Source organism: Hyperolius riggenbachi, chromosome 1, assembly GCF_040937935.1.
Source record: "Hyperolius riggenbachi isolate aHypRig1 chromosome 1, aHypRig1.pri, whole genome shotgun sequence".
Classification (NCBI taxonomy): Eukaryota; Metazoa; Chordata; class Amphibia; order Anura; family Hyperoliidae; genus Hyperolius; species Hyperolius riggenbachi.
The window spans coordinates 254417187-254443173 of record NC_090646.1 but is presented as its reverse complement, the minus strand read 5'-3'; the positions used below and the strand labels follow the sequence as shown (position 1 = coordinate 254443173).

At 47.2% G+C, this 25987-nt stretch overlaps 1 protein-coding gene across 1 annotated transcript in view; it reads right to left on the bottom strand.

Moving 5' to 3' along the window:
• PARM1 (prostate androgen-regulated mucin-like protein 1) overlaps positions 1-25987 on the bottom strand; it is a 120846-nt gene that overhangs the window by 29576 nt on the left and 65283 nt on the right. Inside the window, exon 2 of the mRNA XM_068232940.1 lies at positions 13455-14330. Coding sequence (XP_068089041.1) covers positions 13455-14330 — 876 coding nt within the window. The remainder of the gene's footprint in view (positions 1-13454; positions 14331-25987) is intronic.

Below are 25987 nucleotides of genomic sequence, written 5' to 3'. Positions count from 1 at the left end.
TGCCACCCGCCGCTTTCTCCGCACTCCTTCCGGATTCACATCCCATGTGTTTGCAGTCGTTTTGCGTTATAGCCCGTGATGTCACATATGCCCCACGTGCCAACATAATGTGCCGGTAACCACGTGGAGCATGAATCCAGAAGGAGTGCAGAGACAGAAGCGGATGGAGGAAGATAAAGTATAACTGCACAGGGCACCTGGGGAGGGGGGGGGGGCACATTTTACACTAGGGGGAACAGCAGTCGGGGGTTCCCTCGGGTTCCTCATTTGCGATTATCGCATGCCGTCATTGTTGGGCACCCGGTCAAGCATGTCGCCCTGACATCTTGCAGCATGTCGGATCGATACATGCAACCAATTTTGGCCCGAATTTGGCCGCACTGTTGATCAGGCATGCTTTTGGTGGCACCAAATTTCATCTGATTTGATAATAGTGATTGCATTGTACGGTCAATCGGCCACCAAATCTGTATGGGTACCTTAAATGTGGCCAAGCATAGACTGCCAACCAATGTGGCAAACAGATTGCTCACTCTTTAATCTGTATCTGATCAGAGAGAAATCGAATATTTCGATTGCACAAAGATTATCAATACATTTTAGCATGAAATGCCATCCCACGCTCCATTCCAGCTTGCTTGATGTCACAAACAAGCCTTTCAATGGTCAATCCACAAAATGATCAAACAATGGCCTCTCACCTTACAGCACTAGGTTCCCTTGTTTAAATCTGGAAGAGAACACTATCTCCCTCTGCTTCTGTGGGTTGTCTCTGAGTACTACTGTTCCCCCTCCATCCCAAAAATATACAGATAGGTTAATAGGAAGGTTTTAGGTAAAATAGGGCCCTGGTTAAGAATGAATGTGCATCTCCTTACATTTTCATACTGCACTGACATTAAACCTGTGACCTCTACTTGTGGGACCCTATGGATCTTGGGGCTTTGGACAAATGCCCAGTTTGACCATATGGAATCACCGGCCCTGCACCTATGAAGAGACATTTCAATTCCTTCTGCTAGGTAAAGAAGGTGGGAGTGCAAGCTAACCTGTGATGACTACCAACCACTTGGAGACAAGTATCTCCACTCAGCAAATGTGGCCACAACAAGACCTACTGTAGAGGGGGAGCCCTGTATTAGAGGGAGGGTAAGTGGCTGTGCCCCCATGACCCTGGGGCATCTCCTCCAGTAGATACACCTCTGGAAGAGGCTTACTGGCATAAAGATTTTTGATTGGGCACAGGCACAGCAGCTCCATTGTTTTATATCCCGATGACTCTCTGCTGCTTATTAATTCCCTTACTGGCCCTGTACAAACTATGCAGATTTTAAAAAGAGAAAAAGGTAGGGACACCCAGAGCCCAATATAATATAGTAAGTACTGGATGAGGGGAGGAGGAATGTAAAAGTAAGTAAGATACAGGTAGTCCCCAGTTAATGAACGAGATAGGGACTGTAGGTTCGTTCTTAACCTGAATCTGTTCTTAAGTCAGAACATTGTGCCATCTCTGTCCCCTGTACCTTTTCTGTGCCCCCCTGAGCCTACAGTGTCCCCCTGTGTCACCTCTGCCCTCTGTACCTGCTTATACAAGTTTAAAAGCCATTTTTTCTATGAATTTTTTCAAATCGATTTTCTCAAAAACTACAACTACAATTTTTTTTTACTTGTTCCCATGGAAACACAGAATCCATGCCGTTTGTATCGATGGATCGTTTGTAAGTCGAGGACAACTTGTATACTTACAAACCAGGGTTACCCCACAGGCAACCACTGTAACAGCAGGTAGGGAGAATAAACCTGTCCCCACTCAGGATTAAGAAGTCGCTCTCTGTAAATAGGAAGAAAAGTAGAACTTTCTGCCCTTCCACCAAGGGTGGACGGGTATGTGATGCAGGATGACAGAGGCGCCAACAGGATAAAATGAGGCAGTTAAGACGGTAGTATACAACGATTGTTTTCCGGGTCTGCACTAAGCGCCTCTGTGTCACATATGCCTCTGTGCCTGTGTATACTCCCGTCTTAACTGCCTGAGGAAGCGGGGTCACACCCATGAAACGCAAGCAATATTGTGGAGTGTATGAATTAAAAAAATGTTGTGTTATACATTTAATACGTGTCTACGGTTTTGTCCTTTGGAGTGGTCAAGAATCCACCTCGACCACGTCCATGTTTTAAGCTTTTTATGTAATTTTATGCAGATTTTAGGCATATATAGATGAACTATAGGCAAAGTCATGATGTAGAAGCCTTTAAGTGTACTTAAAGCAGTGTGGAGGGCAGATGGGATACAGAGGCCTGTTCCCTTGTCCATGGCATGCCTTTGTATCCCCTATGCACCACTCTCTGACAACCCTCCCCCATCCGTGCTGAGCTGTGAGCCCCCACAATTGCCATCATGCAGCTTATTGGCTTCTTGAGAGGCATCTCCGGCAGGAGAGGTACTCCTGCAAAACGTCCACTAGGGGCATTCCTAACACCCCTACCCAGGCTGTAATCTGCCTCTCCCCCGCCTCCCTGCACTTTGCCCTGTGATGAGACACAGAGGAGAGCTTGCAGGATTGTGAGGCATTGCTGGCCACAGGAGTGTTGGAGAGCGGTGGGGATTGCAGCTACCTGATCCAGCCAGCCCTACAGATCAGCAGTGCTTTTTTGTTACGAAAATTTCCCACTTCAGGTTCTTTTTAAGGCTAAACATGGTCCAGTAAAGTTATATTTCCATTTCCAAAAATGCATATGTAATAGCAAAAATTTCTAAAATGGTCATCAATAGGCTTATCTGTCTGGTTCTGTGTTATCACAATGGCCTCAATTCACTAAGATCATGCTGGAGATAATAAGGCAAGAGAAAACTTACCTCACACAGTGAGAGAGTTATCTTACCTCTTCATTCCTTACGTTACCTCCTCTGTAGTTAATTTACCTCCTCTGTAGTTATTTTCACACGCAGTTAATTAACAGCCTGTCTTTAACTCTGGAGTTACTTTAAGGATTGGAGAGTTAATTTAAAGACAGAAGAGTTAACTTTAGGTTTGCCTGAGGTAAAATGTTTCCTGAATACTACATGCCTTATCACCATGGTAACAACTCTAGAAACGTTATTAAAGACAGGAGATAAGCTTAGTGAATTGAGGCCATTTTCTCTGTTTCAAAGTCTTTATTTTTCTAAACCTTACCCCACCACGGTGCTAATGTTTATCAGGCCACACTGTTACATGAAATTACAAATTTCCATGCATGTATGAACCGCACTGTAGAATTCCCTGTAACAAAATATGACTTGCATTTGAAAAGTCAACCTTTAATTTTTTAATAATGTTACTTTTTTATTGGTATCGCATGATATTATCATTGTTTTTATGTAACCAGTAAAAATGAAGGGCATGTTGACTATGATGACAAGGAGGGACCGTGTTTCCCACGGCTACGAGGCTTATCTAGCCATGAGCACTTGTCAATAAAATAAATCTTCCATGCAGGCTGATACTGCAGTGTTATATAAAGCGGTGCTCTCTCTTCCGGCTGATCAACTAGCTGCAAAGCATGGTACACACATCCTATTTTAATTTTTGATTGGCCAACGATTGGCTAATTTCACCACTTCCAGTGAAGCATACAGTCAATGAAAAGTATGCTTCACTTTTACTGTTAATGAGCATGTTTAGTGGTAACACACTGCAGTTTTGATGTCACAACCCATTATAACGCAAGGCACCAGACACTCTCTAAATGTTGCATAGGTGGCGCAACACACCACTGTGAATGTGGCCTGGGAGCTTACCTACATAATCTGTTCATAGTATTCAACGTCTATTGGCCCTCGTACAACATTGAAGGTGGTAAAACTGGTCAGTGATTGGCCAATAAAAATTGGATGTGTGTATATATCTTTAGGCTACTTTCACACCAAGACGTTGCGTTTTAGGGGACGTTATGGTCGCATAACGTGCCCCTAACGCAACGCATGGTGGTGTTGAAGTTGGACGTCAGATTGAGCCGCGTTATGCAGCTCTCAAAGCAGCCGCTCCAGGTTAGTGATAGGAAGTCCGGATCTTTTTAAGGATTCGAATCATTTGAATCGGATCATTGAAAAGATCCGGATCTTTGAACCGAATCATTTGAATCATTTTACTAAGGAAGCAGACTGGGTGAAATGACTAGCAGGACAGGACTTTCCCTGCACTGTACATTCTGTATGTTCCTGTTTCTTCCAGACAGACATCCACTGTGAACCGAATCTTTCATTGTGATGATCGGGATGATTCGACTCACAAAAAAGATCCGGATCAAATGAACGATTCGTTCATGATCTGGACAACACTACAGTCCCACCACGAGTCATCACAGTGCAGTGAATATTAATTAGCCATGTGGCTGGCCGCAGAGGAGGAGGGGAGACCTCCTCCTCCAACATTACTGAGCATGTGCAAACAGTCTAACGCTGCTTAGCCCAGTATAACGTACAGCATGCAGCACTTTGTTTAAACGTGCTGCGTTACTATGTAAGGCAACGTGGGCACTGTGAACAGCACAATTGATTTTACAGTGCTGTGAGTTAGGCTGCGTTACTGGCTGCTGTAACATGGGACTTTAACGTCCCACTGTGAAACCAGCCTTAAAGTATACAAGGCTGTAGGTTCTTCTAGTTCCATTACTCGTTGAGATAACATTGCAGTTTATTGGAGACATCGCAGTCCAAACTCCTCCTATCATGCCTGGCATAAGATATAAAGGCAGAAGCTGGGAGGTTGCAGCAAGTCTTTCACTGTAAGCACGAGTAACCCCCCCGCCCATTCTATTTCACCCCTTCTTTGAGAGCTAAAAATTTTGGGGCCAGAACTGGAACGAAGTCTAGTCTTATCCCTTTGCCCATACTCAGAGTGTAAAAAAGCATTTAACCCTTCCGACACCTTGCATAGTATTTATTATACAAATGATAGATAAAAGAGCTGTGGGAAATAGTTTCCTATTGAAGGCAAGGCAGGGTGATGTGATGGGAGGTACACAAGGCTTTTATAAACAAACTGCAGGGGGTGAGAAAAAGGTTAAATGCTTTATTAAATACTAAGCGGGGGAACTATAGCTGGAGTGAAGGCCACAAAGAGTTAATTTCTTTCAGCAGAGGGTGGTGCTGCATGGGGTCATGTGACCTGCTCTGTGCTGATAAAGGAGCTCCTTCACTGCAGGAAAGAAGAAAAAATAGGAGCAACAAGTAGCCAAGTATTTTAAATATATTTATTGCAGTATGTAAAGATGCCATTTACTAATACTGTATATATGTCAAAAAACAAAATCTGAGTCTTTAAAGACTGTCCACATACTTTGAAGGACAGATGCAGGGTGTATAAAAACAAAAAAAAAAATATTTACCTGGGGCTTCCTCTAGTCCCTGGCAGCCGATACGTCCCTCAACACAACTCTGATTCCATCCGCTGGCCCGGGATCCCCTCCGGTGTAGATGCTGACGCACATCTACTGCGCGAGAGCCTCTCTCGGTCACGCTGACGTCATTTGGAGTGTTATGCGCAGTACACTCCAGACGATGTCAGCGTGATTGACAGCGGTGCCCGCGCAGGTGCAGTAGAAGACGACCTTGCAAGATTGTCTTTTACACCGGAGGGGACCCCGAGCCACCGGCTAGGAATGGAGCTGCGGCGAGGGCACAGGACTGTTGCCAGGGGCTGGAGGAAGCCCCAGGTAAGTAGAATTTTGTTTTTTAATTACCTCGGACCACTCCTTTAAGTATACCTTTACTTACACGAAACAGTTAAAGGTAGACACACCAGTGCATAGCAGCTCTTCAGATTTTGTGTCCCGGGCCAGCCGTGTGTGTGGAGGTGTGCACGATGTCACAATGGTGAGAGGGTGTGTTGGGATGGCCATTTCATGGGATTTTATTTTCTATTTTTAATTGGTATACAACTTAAACTGCAAAAATCGTGGAGTGGAGGAGCACTCAGTAAATGGAGAAATTCCTGCGTGCCCAACAGTGTTGCCAACCTTTCACGTTATTTTTTTACTGACAAATACCTAAAAATTTACTGACAAAAGATTTTTTTTACTGACAAAATCCGAAAAATGGACGTGGTCACGCAACAGAATGTGAGCGTGGTCATGGGTGGGGCCAAATATACATGATTTTAGTATTGCTGTAAAAGGTCTGCCAGGGAAGTTTGAGCTCTGCCATAGTGTTTTCCCCCCTTCCCCCAAAATACATGTAATCTTACAGCATTTCACCAAAAATCCACGTAATCTGGCAGAGGTTCTTCCAAAATACAGACAATATGGCAGTGGTTCCCAAAAAATAGATGTAATCTGGCAGCAGCGATTCCCCCAATATACACATAATCTGGCAGCAGTTCCCCAAAATACATTTAATCTGACAGCAGTGGTTCCCCCACAATAGGTAGCCCCAGGTCTATAGGTGTCCCCAGAATAGGTGGCCAGGGGTATAGATGTCCCCAGAACAGGTAGCCAGGGGTATATGTGCCCAGTATATGTAGGCAGGGGTACAGGGCCGGTTCTAGACATACACGAGGGGGCAGTCAAATGGGTAGGGGGCAACATGTTCGAGGAAATTTGCGGCGCGCAAGGCGCGCCGCGGCGACCAGAGTGGGCATGGCAAGTAAATGCACATAATGAGAGACAGCGTTCCACCAGTAAATGCACATTAGAGACAGCCTTTCACCAGTAAATGCACGTAATGACAGACAGCTTTTCACCAGTAAATGCACATAATAAGAGACAGCTTTTCACCAGTAAATGCACATAATAAGAGACAGCTTTTCACCAGTATATGCACATAATAAGAGACAGCTTTTCACCAGTAAATGCACATAATAAGAGACAGCTTTTCACCAGTAAATGCACATAATAAGAGACAGCTTTTCACCAGTAAATGCACATAATAAGAGACAGCTTTTCACCAGTAAATGCAGATAATGGCAAACAGGCAGCGTCCTCCGTATATGTAGCCAGGGATATACGTGCGCAGTATATGTAGCCAGAGGTATATGTCCCCAGTATATGTAGCCAGGGGTATATGTGCCTAGTATATGTAGCCACAGGTATATGTCCCAGTATATGTAGTCAGGGTTATATGTGCCCAGTATATGTAGCCAGAGGTATATATGCCCACAATAGGTAGCCAGGGGGTATATGTGCCCAGTATATGTAGCCAGGGTTATATGTCCCCAGTATATGTAGGCAGGGTATATGTGCCCAGTATATGTAGCCACAGGTATATGTCCCAGTATATGTAGTCAGGGTTATATGTGCCCAGTATATGTAGCCAGAGGTATATGTGCCCACAATAGGTAGCCAGGGGGTGTATGTGCCCAGTATATGTAGCCAGGGTTATATGTCCCCAGTATATGTAGGCAGGGTATATGTGCCCAGTATATGTAGCCACAGGTATATGTCCCAGTATATGTAGTCAGGGTTATATGTGCCCAGTATATGTAGCCAGAGGTATATGTGTCCACAATAGGTAGCCAGGGGGTACATGTGCCAAGTATATGTAGCCAGGGTTATATGTCCCCAGTATATGTAGGCAGGGTATATGTGCCCAGTATATGTAGCCACAGGTATATGTCCCAGTATATGTAGTCAGGATTTTATGTGCCCAGTATATGTAGCCAGAGGTATATGTGCCTACAATAGGTAGCCAGGGGGTATATGTGCCCAGTATATGTAGCCAGGGTTATATGTCCCCAGTATATGTAGGCAGGGTATATGTGCCCAGTATATGTAGCCACAGGTATATGTCCCAGTATATGTAGTCAGGGTTATATGTGCCCAGTATATGTAGCCAGAGGTATATGTGCCCACAATAGGTAGCCAGGTGACCCCCCCCCCCAGCAGGAGGACAGCAGCGCAGCGCATCTACCCCCCTTCTCTCACCTTAGTGCTCTCCCTCCCTTGCTGACTGTCCCCTCCTGATCTAAGTGCTGAGTGGCTGGCAGGCGGCAGCGAGCGGAACTTACCTGCGTCTCGTCGCTGGTGTAATGTCTGATTGCGCTGCCCGGATGCTCCCTTCCACACTGAGTAGCACGCATGCTCAGTGTGAAGTTAATTATGCTGCTGATGGTAAAATAATAAATATCTCCGCTTCCACATATCATACACTCACCAAATTTTCAGGGTAGGGAGAGGATCCCCCGAAGGATCTCTATGCCAAATTTCAGCCCCCAAGCCCCGCTGGTTCAGGAGATAGATTAGAGAAACCTATCTCAGGAACCAGTGGGTCTCGGGGGCTGCAATTTGGCATAGAGGTAGTTCGGGGGGTCCCCTCCCTACCCTGCAAATTTGGGGAGTGTAGGATGTGAAGAATCAGAGATATTTAGTATTTTACCAACAGCAGCATAATTAAATAGTAACTGTGGCCGCACAGTCTCCTACTGCGCATGCGGGGCAACGCAAATCCAAAGGCAGCGTAATCAGACACAACACCGGCGTGGGATGATTTGCCGCTACTCTGGTCTGGTCCAGACCAGAGCAGCAGAACTTCCGGCGCAGGAGCGAGACGGAAGATAAGTCCCGCCCCCTGCCAAACGCCACTCCGCACTTAGATCAGGAGGGGACATTCAGCGAGGGAGGGAGAGCACTAAGGTGAGAGAAGGGGGGGGGGGGAATTGCCCCCCTTCTCCACCGCTGCCCACAGCTCTTCCTCCACTGCGCTGCTGTCCTCCTGGAACAGGGCAAGCGGCCGACTGACCGCCCTCAGTGACGCTGCTGAATTCCTTGCGGAATTCACGGGCAGCTCATTTTGTATCAAAATTTACGGGCTGCCCGTAAATTTACGGGCGGTTGGCAACACTGGTGCCCAAGCCAAAGCTCTCAATACCAATGAGGCCCATACAGCATGCATACAAAAACGGCTGGCACCAAAGAATAAAAATAAGCTCTTTATTGAAATGCCATTAAAATGACATAATAGTAAAAAAAAATAGGCTTTGTCACCGCCAAAGCCTATTTTTTTGACTATTATGTCATTTTAATGGCATTTCAATAAAGAGCTTATTTTTATTCTGTGGTGCCAGCCGTTTTTGTATGCATGATATACAACTTAAATAAATAATGTTTGCTACAGTATATCGAATACACTATATATTGGTTTCTTTTGGGGAGGTCTGCAGCTTAATTTCCACTCCTACTTTAAATTGTATGGAATATACTAACCTGTCCATCAGTTTGGATGGGGTCCCCTCCATTGCACCACAACAAGTGAAAATGGGAAGGGAAAAAAGGCTAGCTTTGTGACAGTATAAACAATGAAAGCGTTAAAGAAAGAAAACTGACTGTTACAGCATGTGACCCTCAAATTGCTGGCTATTTACTTAATCAGCAATCTGTCCCACTAAGATCTGATGAATGTGATATCCATAGCAGATGATTTGACATGGTGCCAACTAAGACACTGCCTAAACTGAGTGCTTATAAACACAGCAGCTATATTTTTAGCTTAGTGATAAATATAAGACAGCATGGAGTGCTTTATTGAAATAAAACATATATGCAAGTTATTTGTTGGTGTCTGTTCCAGTGAGGTTCTTTTTACCAGCTGCTTCTGTGTGTCACTATTGCCACTATTCCCTTCAAGAAAGGTCAACGCTGGAGCTATAACTATGTACAGATTATGGCTGTCTGTCACCCACACCAGACTTTCATACAGGACTTCCGAGGCGAACACAACAATCTATTTTTACTCACTTGGGGCTTCTTCCAGCCCCTAGCAGCCGTCTCGGTCCCTTGCCGCAGCCCCGGTCCTCCTTGGTGTCCTGTAATAATCAGAACCTGCCGGCGGGGCCAGCTCTTCTGCGTCTGTGCGGGCACACTTCATCTGGTGTGTACTGCGCCTGAGTATTAGTTGTGCGCAGGCGCAGTACGGGCAGATGCATGGATGCGCAGGCACTCACCGGCACAGAAGAGCTGACCACGCCGGCCTGTCAAGATCATTACGGGCAGCCAGAGGGACAACACGGAGGACTGGAGCTGCGGCGAGGGACTGAGACAGCTGCTAAGAGCTGGAAGAAGCCCCAGGTGAGTAAAAAGATTTTCACCCTCCCTCGCCTCAGAAGTCCTTTAATCATCACTATACAATGACACAAGTGTACAAGCCACTATAATGTTCTACCAAGTGGTATAGCAATAGGAGATGCAGAGGTTGTGACCACACCAGAGCCCCAGGACCAAAGGGGCCCTCCTTCAATCCCTGGTGCTGTGCTGGTAATAATCTCCTCTGAATAGGCATTCAATAGTGGCAATCACTAACAAACTGTTCCTCTCCCCTGCTTAAACTTTCCTGACAGTGTGGATATTCTCACAAGCACTACACATGTGTACTCTTTATTATAACGCTAGTCAGAATAGACCCCCCCCCCCCCCCAAAAAAAAAAGAATATGAAAATATAAAAATATATTACACATAACACAATCCATACACATGTGTGCTTGTGAGGTAGCACTTTCTACCATGTATACTTCCAGTACAAGGGCCTCACCTTCTTCTGCCCACCAACAGTACAGGGAAGGATTTGCTTTAACTCCCTGTCTTGGTGAAGCTGTTGTTCTCCTGTCTACCTTGCTATCCTGGAGGATTCCTGCCTTTTGAATCAATCTACTCTGACACTGGAGAAGCACCAAATGCATAAGACAAATGTATAAAGGAAATGGAAGTCACCAATACACTGTGTACCAATGACCCAAGCTCTCTTGCATTGCTCTGCATGGGGAAGAAGCATAGCAATACAGTGGGGATATGACTATAAAAGGAGGGCATGACATTATCGGGGCAGAATGGCTATTCAGGGGAGATTGGCTATATTTGTAGGACATGATAATATTGGAGTGACATGGTCATTGTTATGGGAGTAATGAAGGGTGTCAGGTGTCATATCGGCCACAGTTATTATGCTTGGAGGGAATAATGATGGTGGCATTACTATGGAGGCTACACTCATTATATGGCCCCTTGCAGATCACCCTTCATCCGTTGGGGTCAGCGCGCACACAGGGTATGAGTCTTTGCCCATAAGAGAACCTCATCAAATATCTGCTAGGAGTCCTCATTATTTGTACCGTAGTTATGTCCTGATACTTGTCCTTATACTCATCAACATGTCCTGGGGAAGCATACCTATGAAATAGCCCCCGGGGTTTTGGGCGCAGGATAAAGCCGATATAGTTTACCCTGCTCCTGCACAAGTCCCGGCGGCACTAATAACTATTCCCCCTCCAGGTCGCCGTGGATGGTGGGAAATAATGTAATTCTGCGTCCAGCTTGTTGAATTACAGTGTTTTAAAATTAATTTGAGCTCCGTCTTTTGACAGCACCCAAATTACTCAGTGAGCGCAGGTAATACTCCTATTACGGCCTATGTTGGTGGCGGCTGGGCCCAAATCTCCTGCGCTGTTTTAACAGCGCTCGCTGAGGAAGCCTCTTGCTCTCACATCTGCTTTTTGTTTGGTTCAAATCAAACCCAAGGATCCAACCACATATTCCTTCCTGTTTAGCTATTAGATAGGTGCAAAGACCTCAGCATCACAGAGAACACATAGGCAGTGGCGTAGCTTAGAAGCTGTGGGCCCCAGTGCAAGTTTTGCATTAGGGCCCCCAAATATGCTTTATATAACAATTGATACGAGGCACCAAAACCAATCAATGACAACTACAGAGTCAGAGGTGCAAAAAGGGGATGGGAACAGTGTGTTAATGATCACTAGTATTCAAATCATCTATAGAAGTGAATATTATCTGCACAGGACCAATAAAAAGCTAACACTATGGTTGAGGGTGGGCCCCGCGGGGCCCCTCTAGCCTAATAGCCACAATGCAGTCGCTACTCTGCACCCCCTATTTCTACGCCACAGCACATAGGGCCTGGTCCAATTCACTTTTTCTCCTGTTTTCTCCTAGGTGATATTTTCACACCTTATTAATAGAATGCCCTTTAAGCCACCAGCAAGCAAGAAAATACTCAGACTAATCTCAGCAGTATTTTGTTCTCCTACTTTTTGGTGCTTTTTTCAATTGCAGAGAACTGAAAAGTTATTTAAACGTAAGATGAAAAATTATCTCCTAGATTCCCAAGAATAAAACTTAGGAAAAAAGTGAATTGGACTGGACCCATAGTGATCCATTCTCCTGGCCTGCCTAGAAAGATTTGACTCTAGTGATTTCATAGCCATTAACAATATAGATAAATGGAAGGAGAAAATATTCTTTACATTATAACATTTCTATTCATGTATCCTTTACTTTACCCACTCACTGCCCTGTGATGGGTTTTAATGCAATTAAATATTTAAAGGGGCACTATGGCGAGACATTGTAAAATTTAAAATATGTGCAAACATAAACAGTACGTTTTTCCAGAGTAAATTGAGCCATAAATTACTTTTCTCCTATGTTGCTGTCACTTACAGTAGGTAGTAGAAATCTGACAGAAGTGGCAAGTTTTGGACTAGTCCATCTCTTCATGGGGAGATTCTCAGGGATTTATTTATTTTCAAAAGCACTTAGTGAATGGCAGTTGCTCTGTCCAACTGCCAAAAAAAGTGTAGCGAGCAAGGAGGCTGGCCAGCATCATTGTCCTTTTTAGGGAGTATCTTTATAAAGAATAAAGGCCATGCTGAGAATCCCCTATGAAGAGATGGATTAGTCCAAAACCTGTCGCTTATGTCAGATTTCTACTACCTACTGTAAGTGACAGCAACATAGGAGAAAAGTCATTTATGGCTCATTTTATGCTGGAAAAAAAATGTACTTCTTATTTGTCTATGTTTGCACATATTTCAAATTATACATTTTTTCGCTATAGTGCCCCTTTAATATTTAATATTTATACTATAGGAATTACTGTATTTTTAAATGGATCAAGGTGAAAAAGAAACTCCAACACTCCTTCTCAACACATAAGTAAATGAAACATTTCCTCAAAAATGTCTCCCTAAATTGGGGATTTTAAATATGCATAAACCATCTATCTAAAGGCAGATATTGCTTACTTTCAGTACAGTCAAGATTAACTGATAGGGATTGCTCAGAGCCTAACAGATTTTGATAAGCTATCTTTTCAGAGCTGGGGCCTCAATCCTCCACATTAGTATCCACCTGGATAGTGTTGTTTATTGTTAGTTTCAACAATTTAGAGGAGGAGACAGGAAAGCCTCAGTCCAGCAGCCCACATTACAAGCTATACCCTGTACCCCCACTACAGCATATGGTGGAACATATTAGCATTGTCTCTGACCAACACTGACTGTTGTGCTCTAGTACTACAGAGTACTGGTGATCCTTACACACCCCAGCACTGTAACTTGTGCATCTTACATTTTAGGTCAATGCACTCTTGCACAAATTTACAGTTAAAGTTACCAGTAAGGAATAGGGGTTTAATGAAAAAACAAGTATTGTAATTGTTGTCTTCACAATTTCATGGTAGAGCACTCACCTGAATTTAGCGCCTTTTCCTGTTCTTTGCCACTTTGTGCCGATTGGGCAGTTGCCTGTGATTCCTTTGGTATGTCTGGGGCTTTGGTTACAGGTGTTGATGATGTTTCACTTTTTCCATTTGTAGGATCGGGTTTATCATTCTTGGCTGTTGTAGGGACAGGTGTTTCAATTTTTACTGTAGTAGTAGCAGATGCGTCACTTCTTCCTGTAGTAGCAGATGTGTCAACTTTTCCTGTAGTAGCAGATATGTCACCTTTTCCTGTAGCAGCAGATGCGTCACTTTTCCCTGTTGTGGCTGCAAATGTGACAGGTAGTACTGTTGTTTTTGCAGTTTCAATAACTGAAGGAGTAGATGATTTACTTTTTGCTACAGTAGGTGTTGTCCCAATCGACTGTGTTGCTGGCTCGGTTGTTTTGGTATGTTCATTTGGTTCTGTATTAACTGTACTAGAATTTGCATTTGTGGTGGTATCCGTTGCATTTTTTCCGATGTCTACTACACTTGATTGTGTAATTGAATTAGGTGTTACAGAACTAGTTGTTGGTTTCCCTGCAGTCGTACTGGATGTTCCTGTTGTAGTCGGAGATGCCTCAGGTAGCATTGCTGTGGGTGTGTTTTCTTTGGTTGCTTGGGCGGTGCTAGAAGCAGAAATTTTGGTTGTAGGTGAAGTTGTAACAGTTGTTGGAATGTTACTTGTGTTTGTATTTGGGTTGGTAAGGGCTGTACCATGATCACTCTGTGTGGATTGATCTGGTTTGCTTACGGTAGTACTTTTTGAAACTGCAACAGTAGGTGATGGTGATCCTTCCAATGGGGGGTTTGATGAAGCTATGACTTGTACTGTGGAGGATGTTGGATCAGCACTATAGAGCCCTGGTTGAATAAAGAACAGAGCTGATTAGAGCACAAAAAGCAAATATAAAGAGTCATATTGAGCTTTAACTTATTATTGTCGCTAATCCTCCAAGAAGGGTCAGATGCAGAAAAATAGGGTGACCGAAGATGTCAAAATGTCAACCATTACAACTCTCCAGGTGACTAAAGAAGTATAATGTAAAACCCATCTAAAAACTCAAATCAACAAAACAAACAACAGTGCTACTTTATACTAGCTTAGCAATACCAAGCGTTGCTAGTGTTGACCCCACACTGTCGCCTGAGGGTGAGGGATCGAATCCCACATACGTGGTTTTAGGCCTTGTTTCCACTTGCAGCATGTTTTTTTTTCTGTGAGCACTTTTCTGCACACAATGCACATTCATAAATGGAAAGGCACAGATTTTCAGGAGCAGCCCAAAGAAATGAAAAGGAAACATGCAAATGGGTATCCAGATAAGAAGAAGTATGCAGCTTCAAGTCTAATGCATTCTTTTCAGATGCAGAAAAAATCTTATAACCCACTGTTGTCTTCTGGACACCATACATGGTTTTCTAGCACCTGCATTGTGCTGCTGCTGCTGCTGCTGAAAATGCATGTGTTTTCCTGCATATGAATCCACATGGTGAGCAGAAAATACATATGTGGAAACATGCTATGGCCTAACACTGTAGTTTGTGTTTAGATGAGCTTAAGGTCCACATTATTTGCATTTTGGCAAGAAATCAGGTGGCATATTTATTTAATTTTAAACAATACCAGTTGCCTTAGCAGTCCTGCTGATTCAAGGGGTATTCATCATTTTGTGCATGGTGAGTTTTCTTGCAAACAAATGTAGGTCCTGATGGTTTTGGCCCCTTAAAGCCAATGGGTACCGTTTAAAAAAAGAAAAAGTCAGATACTCACCTAAGGAGAGGGAAGGCTCGGTCCTAATGAGCCTTCCCTCTCCTCTCCCGGTGCCCTCGGTGCTGTGCTGGCTCCCCCGTTCGCATCCGCCGCCGCAGGGACTTCGGAGGTCTTCGGGAGCACTCGGGCTTCCGAAGACAGGCCGCTCCATACTACGTACGCGCAAGCGCGTCATAGAGGGCGCTCGCGCATGCGTAGTATAGAGCGGCCGCGTCATCGGGAGCCCGAGTGCTCCTGAAGGCTTCCGAAAGCTCCCTTCGGCATGCGGAAGTGGCAGTATTTGACCGAACTGGTCGAATACTGCCACGGGGGATCCTGCGCGGGACCAGGAGAGGAGAGGGAAGGCTCATTAGGACCGAGCCTTTCCTCTCCTTAGGTGAGTATCTGACTTTTTCTTTTTTTAAACGGTAAACATTCACTTTAAAGACCAGAGACACCCATTCCCTGTTTTAGCCTGTGATTACTGTGATTGGCTCGCAGTTATCACAGAGTCAGGACCTGACCAGGAGGCGGAGCTCTGTTGGCACTGTGGCAAGAGGTGGAGATATGGATAAGACATTATTAGCAGGCAATCAAGGCGCACGCAAGGAGGTACGTTGCGCCAGATGACAACGTGGCTATAGCTTCAATGCTTTAGTCCGTGACTCGCATAAGTGTAATTCGGAGTTCCGGAGATCGCTGGACCCCGGATTACTTCTCCCTCCAAGTTGCTACGTCATTCGGCTCACCCTGCACCCAACTGACCGGGCAAAATATTAATATGTAAGCCTTAATAAAAGCTTTACTTTTGCATCTTTCCTGTGAAACAAGTTATAAGCGGTTCCCCTTTAATCTGGTTTGAGAAACAAGTTATATGGGGTTCCGGTTTTATTTTGGTCTAAATGTTCTGGTTTGATCATTATTTTCTCGTAATAATGAGTAATGGATCTACCTACTTTATGTTAAAAAATTATTAAATCAGACTAAGGCTCAACACACACCGTACAATCTTGGTTGTTCAATCTTACCACTTTCATGTAGTATAAGAGCTTATCCAATCAATCATTCAAGGTATTTTCAATCTGTTGGCCCTTATACTACATAGATTTGGTAAATCTGTACAACCAAGATTGTATGGTGTGTGTTGAGCTTTAGTTTTCCTGCACGCAGTGCATTATCATGCTGCAACCTTATATACTGCAATGCACCTACTGCACTGTGAGTGTCACATAGGTGGTGCATTGCAGTGTGGCAAGCTGCATCACAAAGCAGCCGTTACACCGCACAGCACCACTATGAACTTCGCCAAAAGAAAAAGAAACGCAGAAGGGGCAAAACAGGGACCATGAAGATACATAAAATGTAATCTATAGTGATCTTATTAAGTCAGAGGATTTAGAGATGAATTATTTACAGTGGATAAATATCTCTCAACAGTACAAAACAAAGAAAAGAAAAGCTCAATTATAATATAATCAATATACATTTTTATGTGTAGAAATTACATACAATGTTGTTATGCAAAGTGATCCAATTTTGAGGGCCTAAAATGTAAGTTGCGGCACAGTTAGTGGATCAAAATCAATATAATAACCAGCGGCATTAGTAGTAATTGCTCAGCATCACACCTACTCATGTCAGCAGGTGCTGTTATCAGAATGGATAGAGGAAACACAGAAAGAATCCGGTGACTAAGTCAACTTTTGTTGTAAGTAATTTATTTTCTATGTGCCACTGTTACTGGAATAGCATACTGAGTTGTTAGGTAGCCTTGTTGTGGGTTTACTTGGCAGGACACTATTGTATGGTTTTCAGTAAGTTTGTACTGTACTATTGTAATATTACTTTTTGTACTACTGTATACAGCGCTATGAAAAAAATTCCTGTGTATTTTTTATTTATTTTTTGTTTCTAATGTAGTTTTAAATGTAATGTAGTTTTAAATGTACCGTATATACTCGCATACAAGCCGAATTTTTGCCCCCCAAAAAGAGGGTCAAAAGTTGGGGGGTCGGCTTGTATGCGAGTCTTTTTTACTGGTGGTCGGTTGTCGGTGGTCCGCGCTCCCCGCGGCCACCGCTGCTATTACCTGCTTTAGGCAGCGGCCGCTTCCTAATCCGGGTTCCCCTCTCATGTTCCGTATAAGTGATCACAGCAGCGCGCACGGCGCTGCTGCTGTGACGATGCAGGGGGCAGGAAAGAGCGGTTCCCCTGGTAACGGCGATACACATCGCCGTTACAGGAAGCCGAGCTCTTTCCTGCCCCCTGCATCGTCACAGCAGCAGCGCCGGGCGAGCTGCTGTGATCACTTATACGGAACATGAGAGGGGAACCCGGATTAGAGGAAGTGGCTGCCTAAAGCAGGTAATAGCAGCAGCGGCCGCAGGGGGAGCGGGGAGGGGGGCGAGGACCACCGACCACCACGGAAGCCACTACCTCACTATACTGGGCACTATACTAGCTATACTGGGCAACTAACTGCCAATACTGGGCACTTTACTAGCTATACTGGGCACTATACTAGCTATACTGGGCACTATACTAGCTAAACTGGGCACTTTACTAGCTATACTGGGCACTATACTAGCTAAACTGGGAACTTTACTAGCTATACTGGGCACTATACTAGCTAAACTGGGCACTTTACTAGCTATACTGAGCACTATGCTAGCTATACGGGGCACTATACTAGCTATACTGGGGCACTACCTACCAATACTGGGCACTTTACTAGCTATACTGGGCACTATACTAGCTATACTGGACACTACCTACCTATACTGGGCACTATACTAGCTATACTGGGCACTTTACTAGCTAAACTGCGCACTATACTAGCCAGGGCCGGCCCTAGACATTTGCCGCCTGAGGCAAATTTTAAAAAAAATTATTGCTGCCACCCCGCCGATCTGGAGGGGTAGCGGGCAGGGCGGGGGTATTGGGCCTAGCGGCGGGGAGGGGGGTCGGACCCCCCCCTCCCTCGCCTGGGTCCCCGTCCTCCGCTCCCCTCCAGCCTTAAATACATCCGAACTAGCGCAACTCGTAAGAGGCAGTGGGCGGGGAGGACTCACCTCTTCCTCGCTCGATCCAGCGTGCGCTCCACTGACGTCCCTTCCTGCAGCGCCGTCCATTTACAATACAGTGGGCGGCGTGCAGGAAGTGACGTCAGTGGAGCGCACGCTGGATCGAGCGAGAAAGAGGTGAGTCCTCCCCGCCCACTGCCTCTTACGAGTTGCGCTAGTTCGGATGTATTTAAGGCTGGAGGGGAGCGGAGGACGGGGACCCAGGCGAGGGAGGGGGGGGGTCCGACCCCCCTCCCCGCCGCTAGGCCCAATACCCCCGTCCTGCCCGCTACCCCTCCAGCTGGGCGGCCGGCTCCCCGCACCCTCCGACGGGCGGATGCCGCCCCTAGAAATTTGCCGCCTGAGGCAAAAGTTTCACCCCGCCTCATGAGCGGGCCGGCCCTGATACTAGCTAAACTGGGCACTATACTAGCTATACTGAGGCACTACCTACCCATACTGGGCACTATACTGGGACACACTGGGGGGATCACGTGGCCTGCACCAATCCAGCATTTCCTACCCCTGGCTTATATGGGGGTCAAACATTTTTCCCTGGTTTTTCAGGGAAAAGTTGGGGGGTCGGCTTATATGCGAGTATATACGGTAACTATCTTCTATAGGGCACTAGTGATGCTCAAATACCCCTTTTCAAAATTCGAGTTAGGTCGAATTCGAATAGTAAATTATTCGAGGTCAGTCGAATATTCGAGTCGAATAATTTTTACTATTCGATTCGACCTCGGACTTCGAGCTCACTATTCGAGTCGGTATTCGAGCTCACTATTCGAGCTGACTATTCGAATTGGCCTTAAATAGCTTCCAACACTTGTTTTGAGGGTGAATGATGCAAGAAACATCTTTTTTTCCAAGTAACAACAGCAAGTGATTATGTGGGGATGTTCCTTTAAAAAAAAATGTGGAAAGAGAAGTTGTGTCCTTAATTTTGTTCAGTAGTGTTACTGTATATACTTGTTCTTCTTCTTCTTTATCTTTCTTCTTCTTCTTCTAGATCTTCTTCTTCTTCTTCATCATCTTCTTCTTCATCTTCATCTTCTTCATCTTCTTCTTCTTCTTCTTCTTCTTCATCTTCTTCATCATCTTCTTCTTCTTCTTCTTCATCTTCTTCTTCTTCATCTTCTTCTTCTTCATCTTCTTCATCTTCTTCTTCTTTTTCATCTTCTTCTTCATCATCTTCTTCATCTTCTTCTTCATCTTCTTCTTCATCTTCATCTTCTCCTTCTTTTTCAATATCGTCTTCTTCTTCTTCACGTATTTCTCTTTTCAATTTTTTTTTTTAAAGAAATGCAGCTATTTTTGAGCGTAACAAATAGCTGGTGGGCGCACGCATGTTGGAAGCGCCATTGTATGTGCTCCCTGGCAGTGGAAACACAAAGACAGCAGGAGGTAAATTCAGCAGCAGGAGGAGGAGGATGAGTGTGTGGCAGCAGGCAGTCAATGAGGCAGGCAGCTCGCCGTGACATAATAGCCCTGGTACCTAGCGGTGATACCAGGGCTGTAAATAAACACAACAGGAGGTCCCAGACAGCGGTCGTGCAGCCCACATTGTGTCCAATACACAACTGGGACAACACAGTTTTCAACCCGGGCACCTCAGAAAAATTAAACCTTTTTTTTTTTTTAATGGTTTGTTTGGTTTTGGTTTTGCAACCAATATAGCTATTGTTTGACGTAATAGCTGGTGGCAGAGTGGCAGCAGAAGGTAATTCTGTGTACCCTGGCAGTGGGAAACACAGACAGACAGCAACAGCAGCAGGAGGAATGGAGGAGTAATGTGAGCAGCTATTGTTTGACGTAATAGCTGGTGGCAGAGTGGCAGCAGAAGGTAAATCATCTGTGTAGTGTACCCTGGCAGTGGGAAACACAGACAGACAGCAGCAGCAGCAGCAGGAGGAGGTATGGAGGAGTAGTGTGAGTGTGGCAGCAGGTAGGCAGCGTGACATAATAGCCCTGGTACCTAGCGGTGATACCAGGGCTGTAAATAAACACAACAGGAGGTCCCAGACAGCGGTCGTGCAGCCCACATTGTGTCCAATACACAACTGGGACAACACAGTTTTCAACCCGGGCACCTCAGAAAAATTAAACCTTTTTTTTTTTTTAATGGTTTGTTTGGTTTTGCAACCAATATAGCTATTGTTTGACGTAATAGCTGGTGGCAGAGTGGCAGCAGAAGGTAATTCTGTGTACCCTGGCAGTGGGAAACACAGACAGACAGCAACAGCAGCAGGAGGAACGGAGGAGTAATGTGAGCAGCTATTGTTTGACGTAATAGCTGGTGGCAGAGTGGCAGCAGAAGGTAAATCATCTGTGTAGTGTACCCTGGCAGTGGGAAACACAGACAGACAGCAGCAGCATCAGCAGGAGGAGGTATGGAGGAGTAGTGTGAGTGTGGCAGCAGGTAGGCAGCGTGACATAATAGCCCTGGTACCTAGCGGTGATACCGGGGCTGTAAATAAACACAACAGGAGGTCCCAGACAGCGGTCGTGCAGCCCACATTGTGTCCAATACACAACTGGGACAACACAGTTTTCAACCCGGGCACCTCAGAAAAATTAAACCTTTTTTTTTTTTTAATGGTTTGTTTGGTTTTGGTTTTGCAACCAATATAGCTATTGTTTGACGTAATAGCTGGTGGCAGAGTGGCAGCAGAAGGTAATTCTGTGTACCCTGGCAGTGGGAAACACAGACAGACAGCAACAGCAGCAGGAGGAATGGAGGAGTAATGTGAGCAGCTATTGTTTGACGTAATAGCTGGTGGCAGAGTGGCAGCAGAAGGTAAATCATCTGTGTAGTGTACCCTGGCAGTGGGAAACACAGACAGACAGCAGCAGGAGGAGGTATGGAGGAGTAGTGTGAGTGTGGCAGCAGGTAGGCAGCGTGACATAATAGCCCTGGTACCTAGCGGTGATACCAGGGCTGTAAATAAACACAACAGGAGGTCCCAGACAGCGGTCGTGCAGCCCACATTGTGTCCAATACACAACTGGGACAACACAGTTTTCAACCCGGGCACCTCAGAAAAATTAAACCTTTTTTTTTTTTTTAATGATTTGTTTGGTTTTGGTTTTGCAACCAATATAGCTATTGTTTGACGTAATAGCTGGTGGCAGAGTGGCAGCAGAAGAAGGTAATTCTGTGTACCCTGGCAGTGGGAAACACAGACAGACAGCAGCAGCAGGAGGAGGAATGGAGGAGTAGGCGAGCAGCTATTGTTTGACGTAATAGCTGGTGGCAGAGTGGCAGCAGAAGGTAAATCATCTGTGTACCCTGGCAGTGGGAAACACAGACAGACAGCAGCAGCAGCAGCAGCAGGAGGAGGTATGGAGGAGCAGTGTGAGTGTGGCAGCAGGTAGGCAGCGTGACATAATAGCCCTGGTACCTAGCGGTGATACCAGGGCTGTAAATAAACACAACAGGAGGTCCCAGACAGCGGTCGTGCAGCCCACATTGTGTCCAATACACAACTGGGACAACACAGTTTTCAACCCGGGCACCTCAGAAAAATTAAACCTTTTTTTTTTTTTTAATGGTTTGTTTGGTTTTGGTTTTGCAACCAATATAGCTATTGTTTGACGTAATAGCTGGTGGCAGAGTGGCAGCAGAAGAAGGTAATTCTGTGTACCCTGGCAGTGGGAAACACAGACAGACAGCAGCAGCAGGAGGAGGAATGGAGGAGTAGGCGAGCAGCTATTGTTTGACGTAATAGCTGGTGGCAGAGTGGCAGCAGAAGGTAAATCATCTGTGTACCCTGGCAGTGGGAAACACAGACAGACAGCAGCAGCAGCAGCAGCAGGAGGAGGTATGGAGGAGCAGTGTGAGTGTGGCAGCAGGTAGGCAGCGTGACATAATAGCCCTGGTACCTAGCGGTGATACCAGGGCTGTAAATAAACACAACAGGAGGTCCCAGACAGCGGTCGTGCAGCCCACATTGTGTCCAATACACAACTGGGACAACACAGTTTTCAACCCGGGCACCTCAGAAAAATTAAACTTTTTTTTTTTTTTTTTTAATGGTTTGTTTGGTTTTGGTTTTGCAACCAATATAGCTATTGTTTGACGTAATAGCTGGTGGCAGAGTGGCAGCAGAAGAAGGTAATTCTGTGTACCCTGGCAGTGGGAAACACAGACAGACAGCAGCAGCAGGAGGAGGAATGGAGGAGTAGGCGAGCAGCTATTGTTTGACGTAATAGCTGGTGGCAGAGTGGCAGCAGAAGGTAAATCATCTGTGTACCCTGGCAGTGGGAAACACAGACAGAAAGCAGCAGCAGCAGCAGCAGGAGGAGGTATGGAGGAGCAGTGTGAGTGTGGCAGCAGGTAGGCAGCGTGACATAATAGCCCTGGTACCTAGCGGTGATGCCAGGGCTGTAAATAAACACAACAGGAGGTCCCAGACAGCGGTCGTGTAGCCCACATTGTGTCCAATACACAACTGGGACAACACAGTTTTCAACCCGGGCACCTCAGAAAAATTAAACCTTTTTTTTTTTTTATGGTTTTTTGGTTTTTGGTTTTACAACCAATATAGCTATTGTTTGACGTAATAGCTGGTGGCAGAGTGGCAGCAGAAGAAGGTAATTCTGTGTACCCTGGCAGTGGGAAACACAGACAGACAGCAGAAGGGCAGTACACAGCAGCCCACTGTAGGTGTAAAATGTGTGGCTGCAGGCGACGTAATAGTCAAAGTGAACCAGGCTGGCTTAGTGAGCAGGAGCCAGGAGGTGGTAAAGGGTGGTAAGGCACATTAACGATGGTTCCGGCAGCCAGTTCATGTCCCCCTCTCGCCGACAACAGGGGCCAGGAACTCGCCTTCCACCCACGCCTGGTTCATCTTGAGAAACGTCAGTCTGTCCACAGACTTGTGAGACAGACGTGAGCGTTTCTCGGTGACCACGCCACCAGCTGCACTGAAGCAGCGCTCGGACAGCACGCTGGAAGGGGGGCAGGACAGCACTTCCAGGGCGTACTGCGCCAGCTCGCTCCAGATCTCCATGCGCTTGACCCAATACTCCATGGGATCAACAGGGGCATCGCTGTCAAGCCCGCTGTACGACCCCATGTAGTCAGCCACCATGCGGGTCAGGCGCTGGCTGTGACCGGAGGAGGATGCTGCTGCATGCATCTCCTCTCTAGTCACTGCTGCCGGAGCCTCTACAGTCCTGTAGAGCTCGTGGCTGAGAGACAGCAGGTCTGTGGGGCGCTTGCTGCTGCTGGATGCAGGCACCTGCTGCTGCCTCTGTGCTGGCTGCTGGACAGTGGGGGTGGAAGGCTGGGGGAAGGCTTCCTCCAAGCGCTCAACAAGGGCCTGCTGCAAGCTCCTTATTTGTTGCGCTGGGTCTCCTCCTGCAGGCGGCAGGAACTGGCTCAACTTCCCCTTGAGGCGTGGGTCCAACATCATGCTGATCCAGATGTCCTCCCTCTGCTTCATCTGGATCACCCTGGGGTCCCTGCGCAGGCACGTCAGCATGTGCGCTGCCATTGGGAAGAGGCGGGCCACGTCTGCTGGCACATCGACGTCAGTGCTGTCCTCATCCTCCTCCTCTGCTGCCTCATCCTCTCTCCACCCCCGCACCAACTCAGCTGCGCTGTGCTGATCCCCCTCATCAGCAGCCAGGTCAGGGACCTCCACCAAGTCCTCCTCCTCCTCCCCCTCAGAGGTGGACTGCGCAGCTGGTTGCCGCTCCTGCTGGTCCAAGGCTGCCGCTCCCTGTTCCAGCAAAGCATCGAGGGCCCTGTTCAGCAGAGAAACCAGGGGCACCCACTCGCAGACCATAGCATGGTCCCTGCTCACCATGTTTGTGGCCTGCAGGAAGGGAGCCAGTACAAAGCACACCTGCTGCATGTGCCTCCAGTCATCATCGGGGACGATGGACGGGATGTTGCTGGTCTTGTCCCTTCTCTGAGCGGCGGAAACAGTGGCCAGGGCAAGGTACTGGTTGACAGCGTGCTTCTGTTCAACCAGACGCTCCAACATCGCCAGGGTGGAGTTCCAGCGAGTCGGAACGTCAAGGATCAGCCGATGGCGTGGCAGATCCAGCTCCTTTTGCACGTCTTCCAGGCTCGCACAAGCTGCAGCCGAGCGCCGGAAGTGACGCACAACATTCCTTGCCGTTTCCAGCAGTTCGCCCATCCCCTGGTAGGTGCGCAGGAACTTCTGCACCACCAGGTTCAGCACGTGGGCAAGACAGGGGATGTGGGTCAGGTTTCCCCTGTCTATTGCGGCAACCAGATTGGCCCCATTGTCGGCCACCACCTCTCCGACTCTGAGGCCTCTGGGGGTCAGCCAAATCCTCTCCTGCTCCTGGAGTTTGGCCAACACATGGGTTGCCGTCAGCTTGGTCTTCCCAAGGCTGACCAAGTGCAGCAGCGCTTGGCAGTGGCGGGCCTTCACGCTGCTGCTGAGGCGGGGGGTTTGGCCAGGTGTGCCGGAGGATGGCAGAGGATCGGAGGAACCTGCTGCAGTTCCCCTGACCCTGCGGGGTGGCACCACCCACTGTGTTGCTGCTGCTGCTGTGCCCGCTGCTGCTCTCCCATCCTCACCCCCTTCCACCAAGCTGACCCAGTGGACAGTGAAGGACAGGTAGCGGCCTGTCCCGAAGCGGCTGCTCCAGGAGTCCATGGTGACGTGGACCCTTTCACCAACCGCGTGCTCCAGCCCTCGCTCCACATTGGCCATCACAAAGCGGTGCAGTGCAGGAATGGCCTTGCGGGCAAAGAAGTGTCTGCTGGGGAGCTGCCAGTCTGGGGCTGCGCAAGCAAGCAGCGCACGAATGTCGCTCCCCTCCTGCACGAGCGTGTACGGCAGGAGTTGGGAGCACATGGCCCGTGCCAGCAAGCCGTTCAGCTGCCGCACGCGACGGCTGCTGGGAGGCAGAGCCCTAACCACCCCCTGGAAGGACTCGCTCAAAAGGCTCTGGCGTGGCCTTTTGCTGACACGGGAATCAGCAGACACAGCAGAGGAGGCCACTGAGGACTGGCTGCCAGAACAGGCCTCAGTGTCGGCGGCAGGAGTTGCAGAGGGGGGAGGAGCAGTGCGTTTCCGCACTCCTGCTGGTGCTGCTGGAGGAGCAGGAGGGCGGGTGGCTGCTGTTGCTGCTGCTGCTGCTGAAGGCTGTGCAGTGATGGGTGTGGTGCCACTGCCAGCACCAGATGCCTTCAGCCTCTGGAACTCCTCATGCTGGTGGAAATGTTTAGCCGCAAGGTGGTTGATGAGCGAGCTGGTGCAGAACTTTAAGGGGTCTGCACCTCTGCTCAACTTCCGCTGACAGTGGTTGCAAGTGGCGTACTTGCTGTACACAGTGGGCATGGTGAAATATCGCCAGATTGGTGACTTAAACATCCCCCTACGGCATGGAAGCGCTGCTGCCTGTCTCCCTGTGGCGGTTGGGGGGGGGGCTTGGGTGCGGCTGGGGGTGGTACTGGCAGATGCTGCTGCTGCTGCTGCTGAGCCTGAGACACCAGCAGGCTGTGGGACCTGCCTACTGCTGCTGCCAATGCTTGCAATGATGCGCCTCCTTGCAAGGCCCACAAGAGCATCCTCCTCCTCCTCCTCAGAGCTGCTGAGGACGACATCCCCTGGAGGTGGTGGCACCCAGTCTCTGTCTGTCACCGGGTCATCATCATCCTCCCCCTCCTGAAACATGTCCTGCTGGGATGAGGACCCCCCAAACTCCTCTCCTGATGC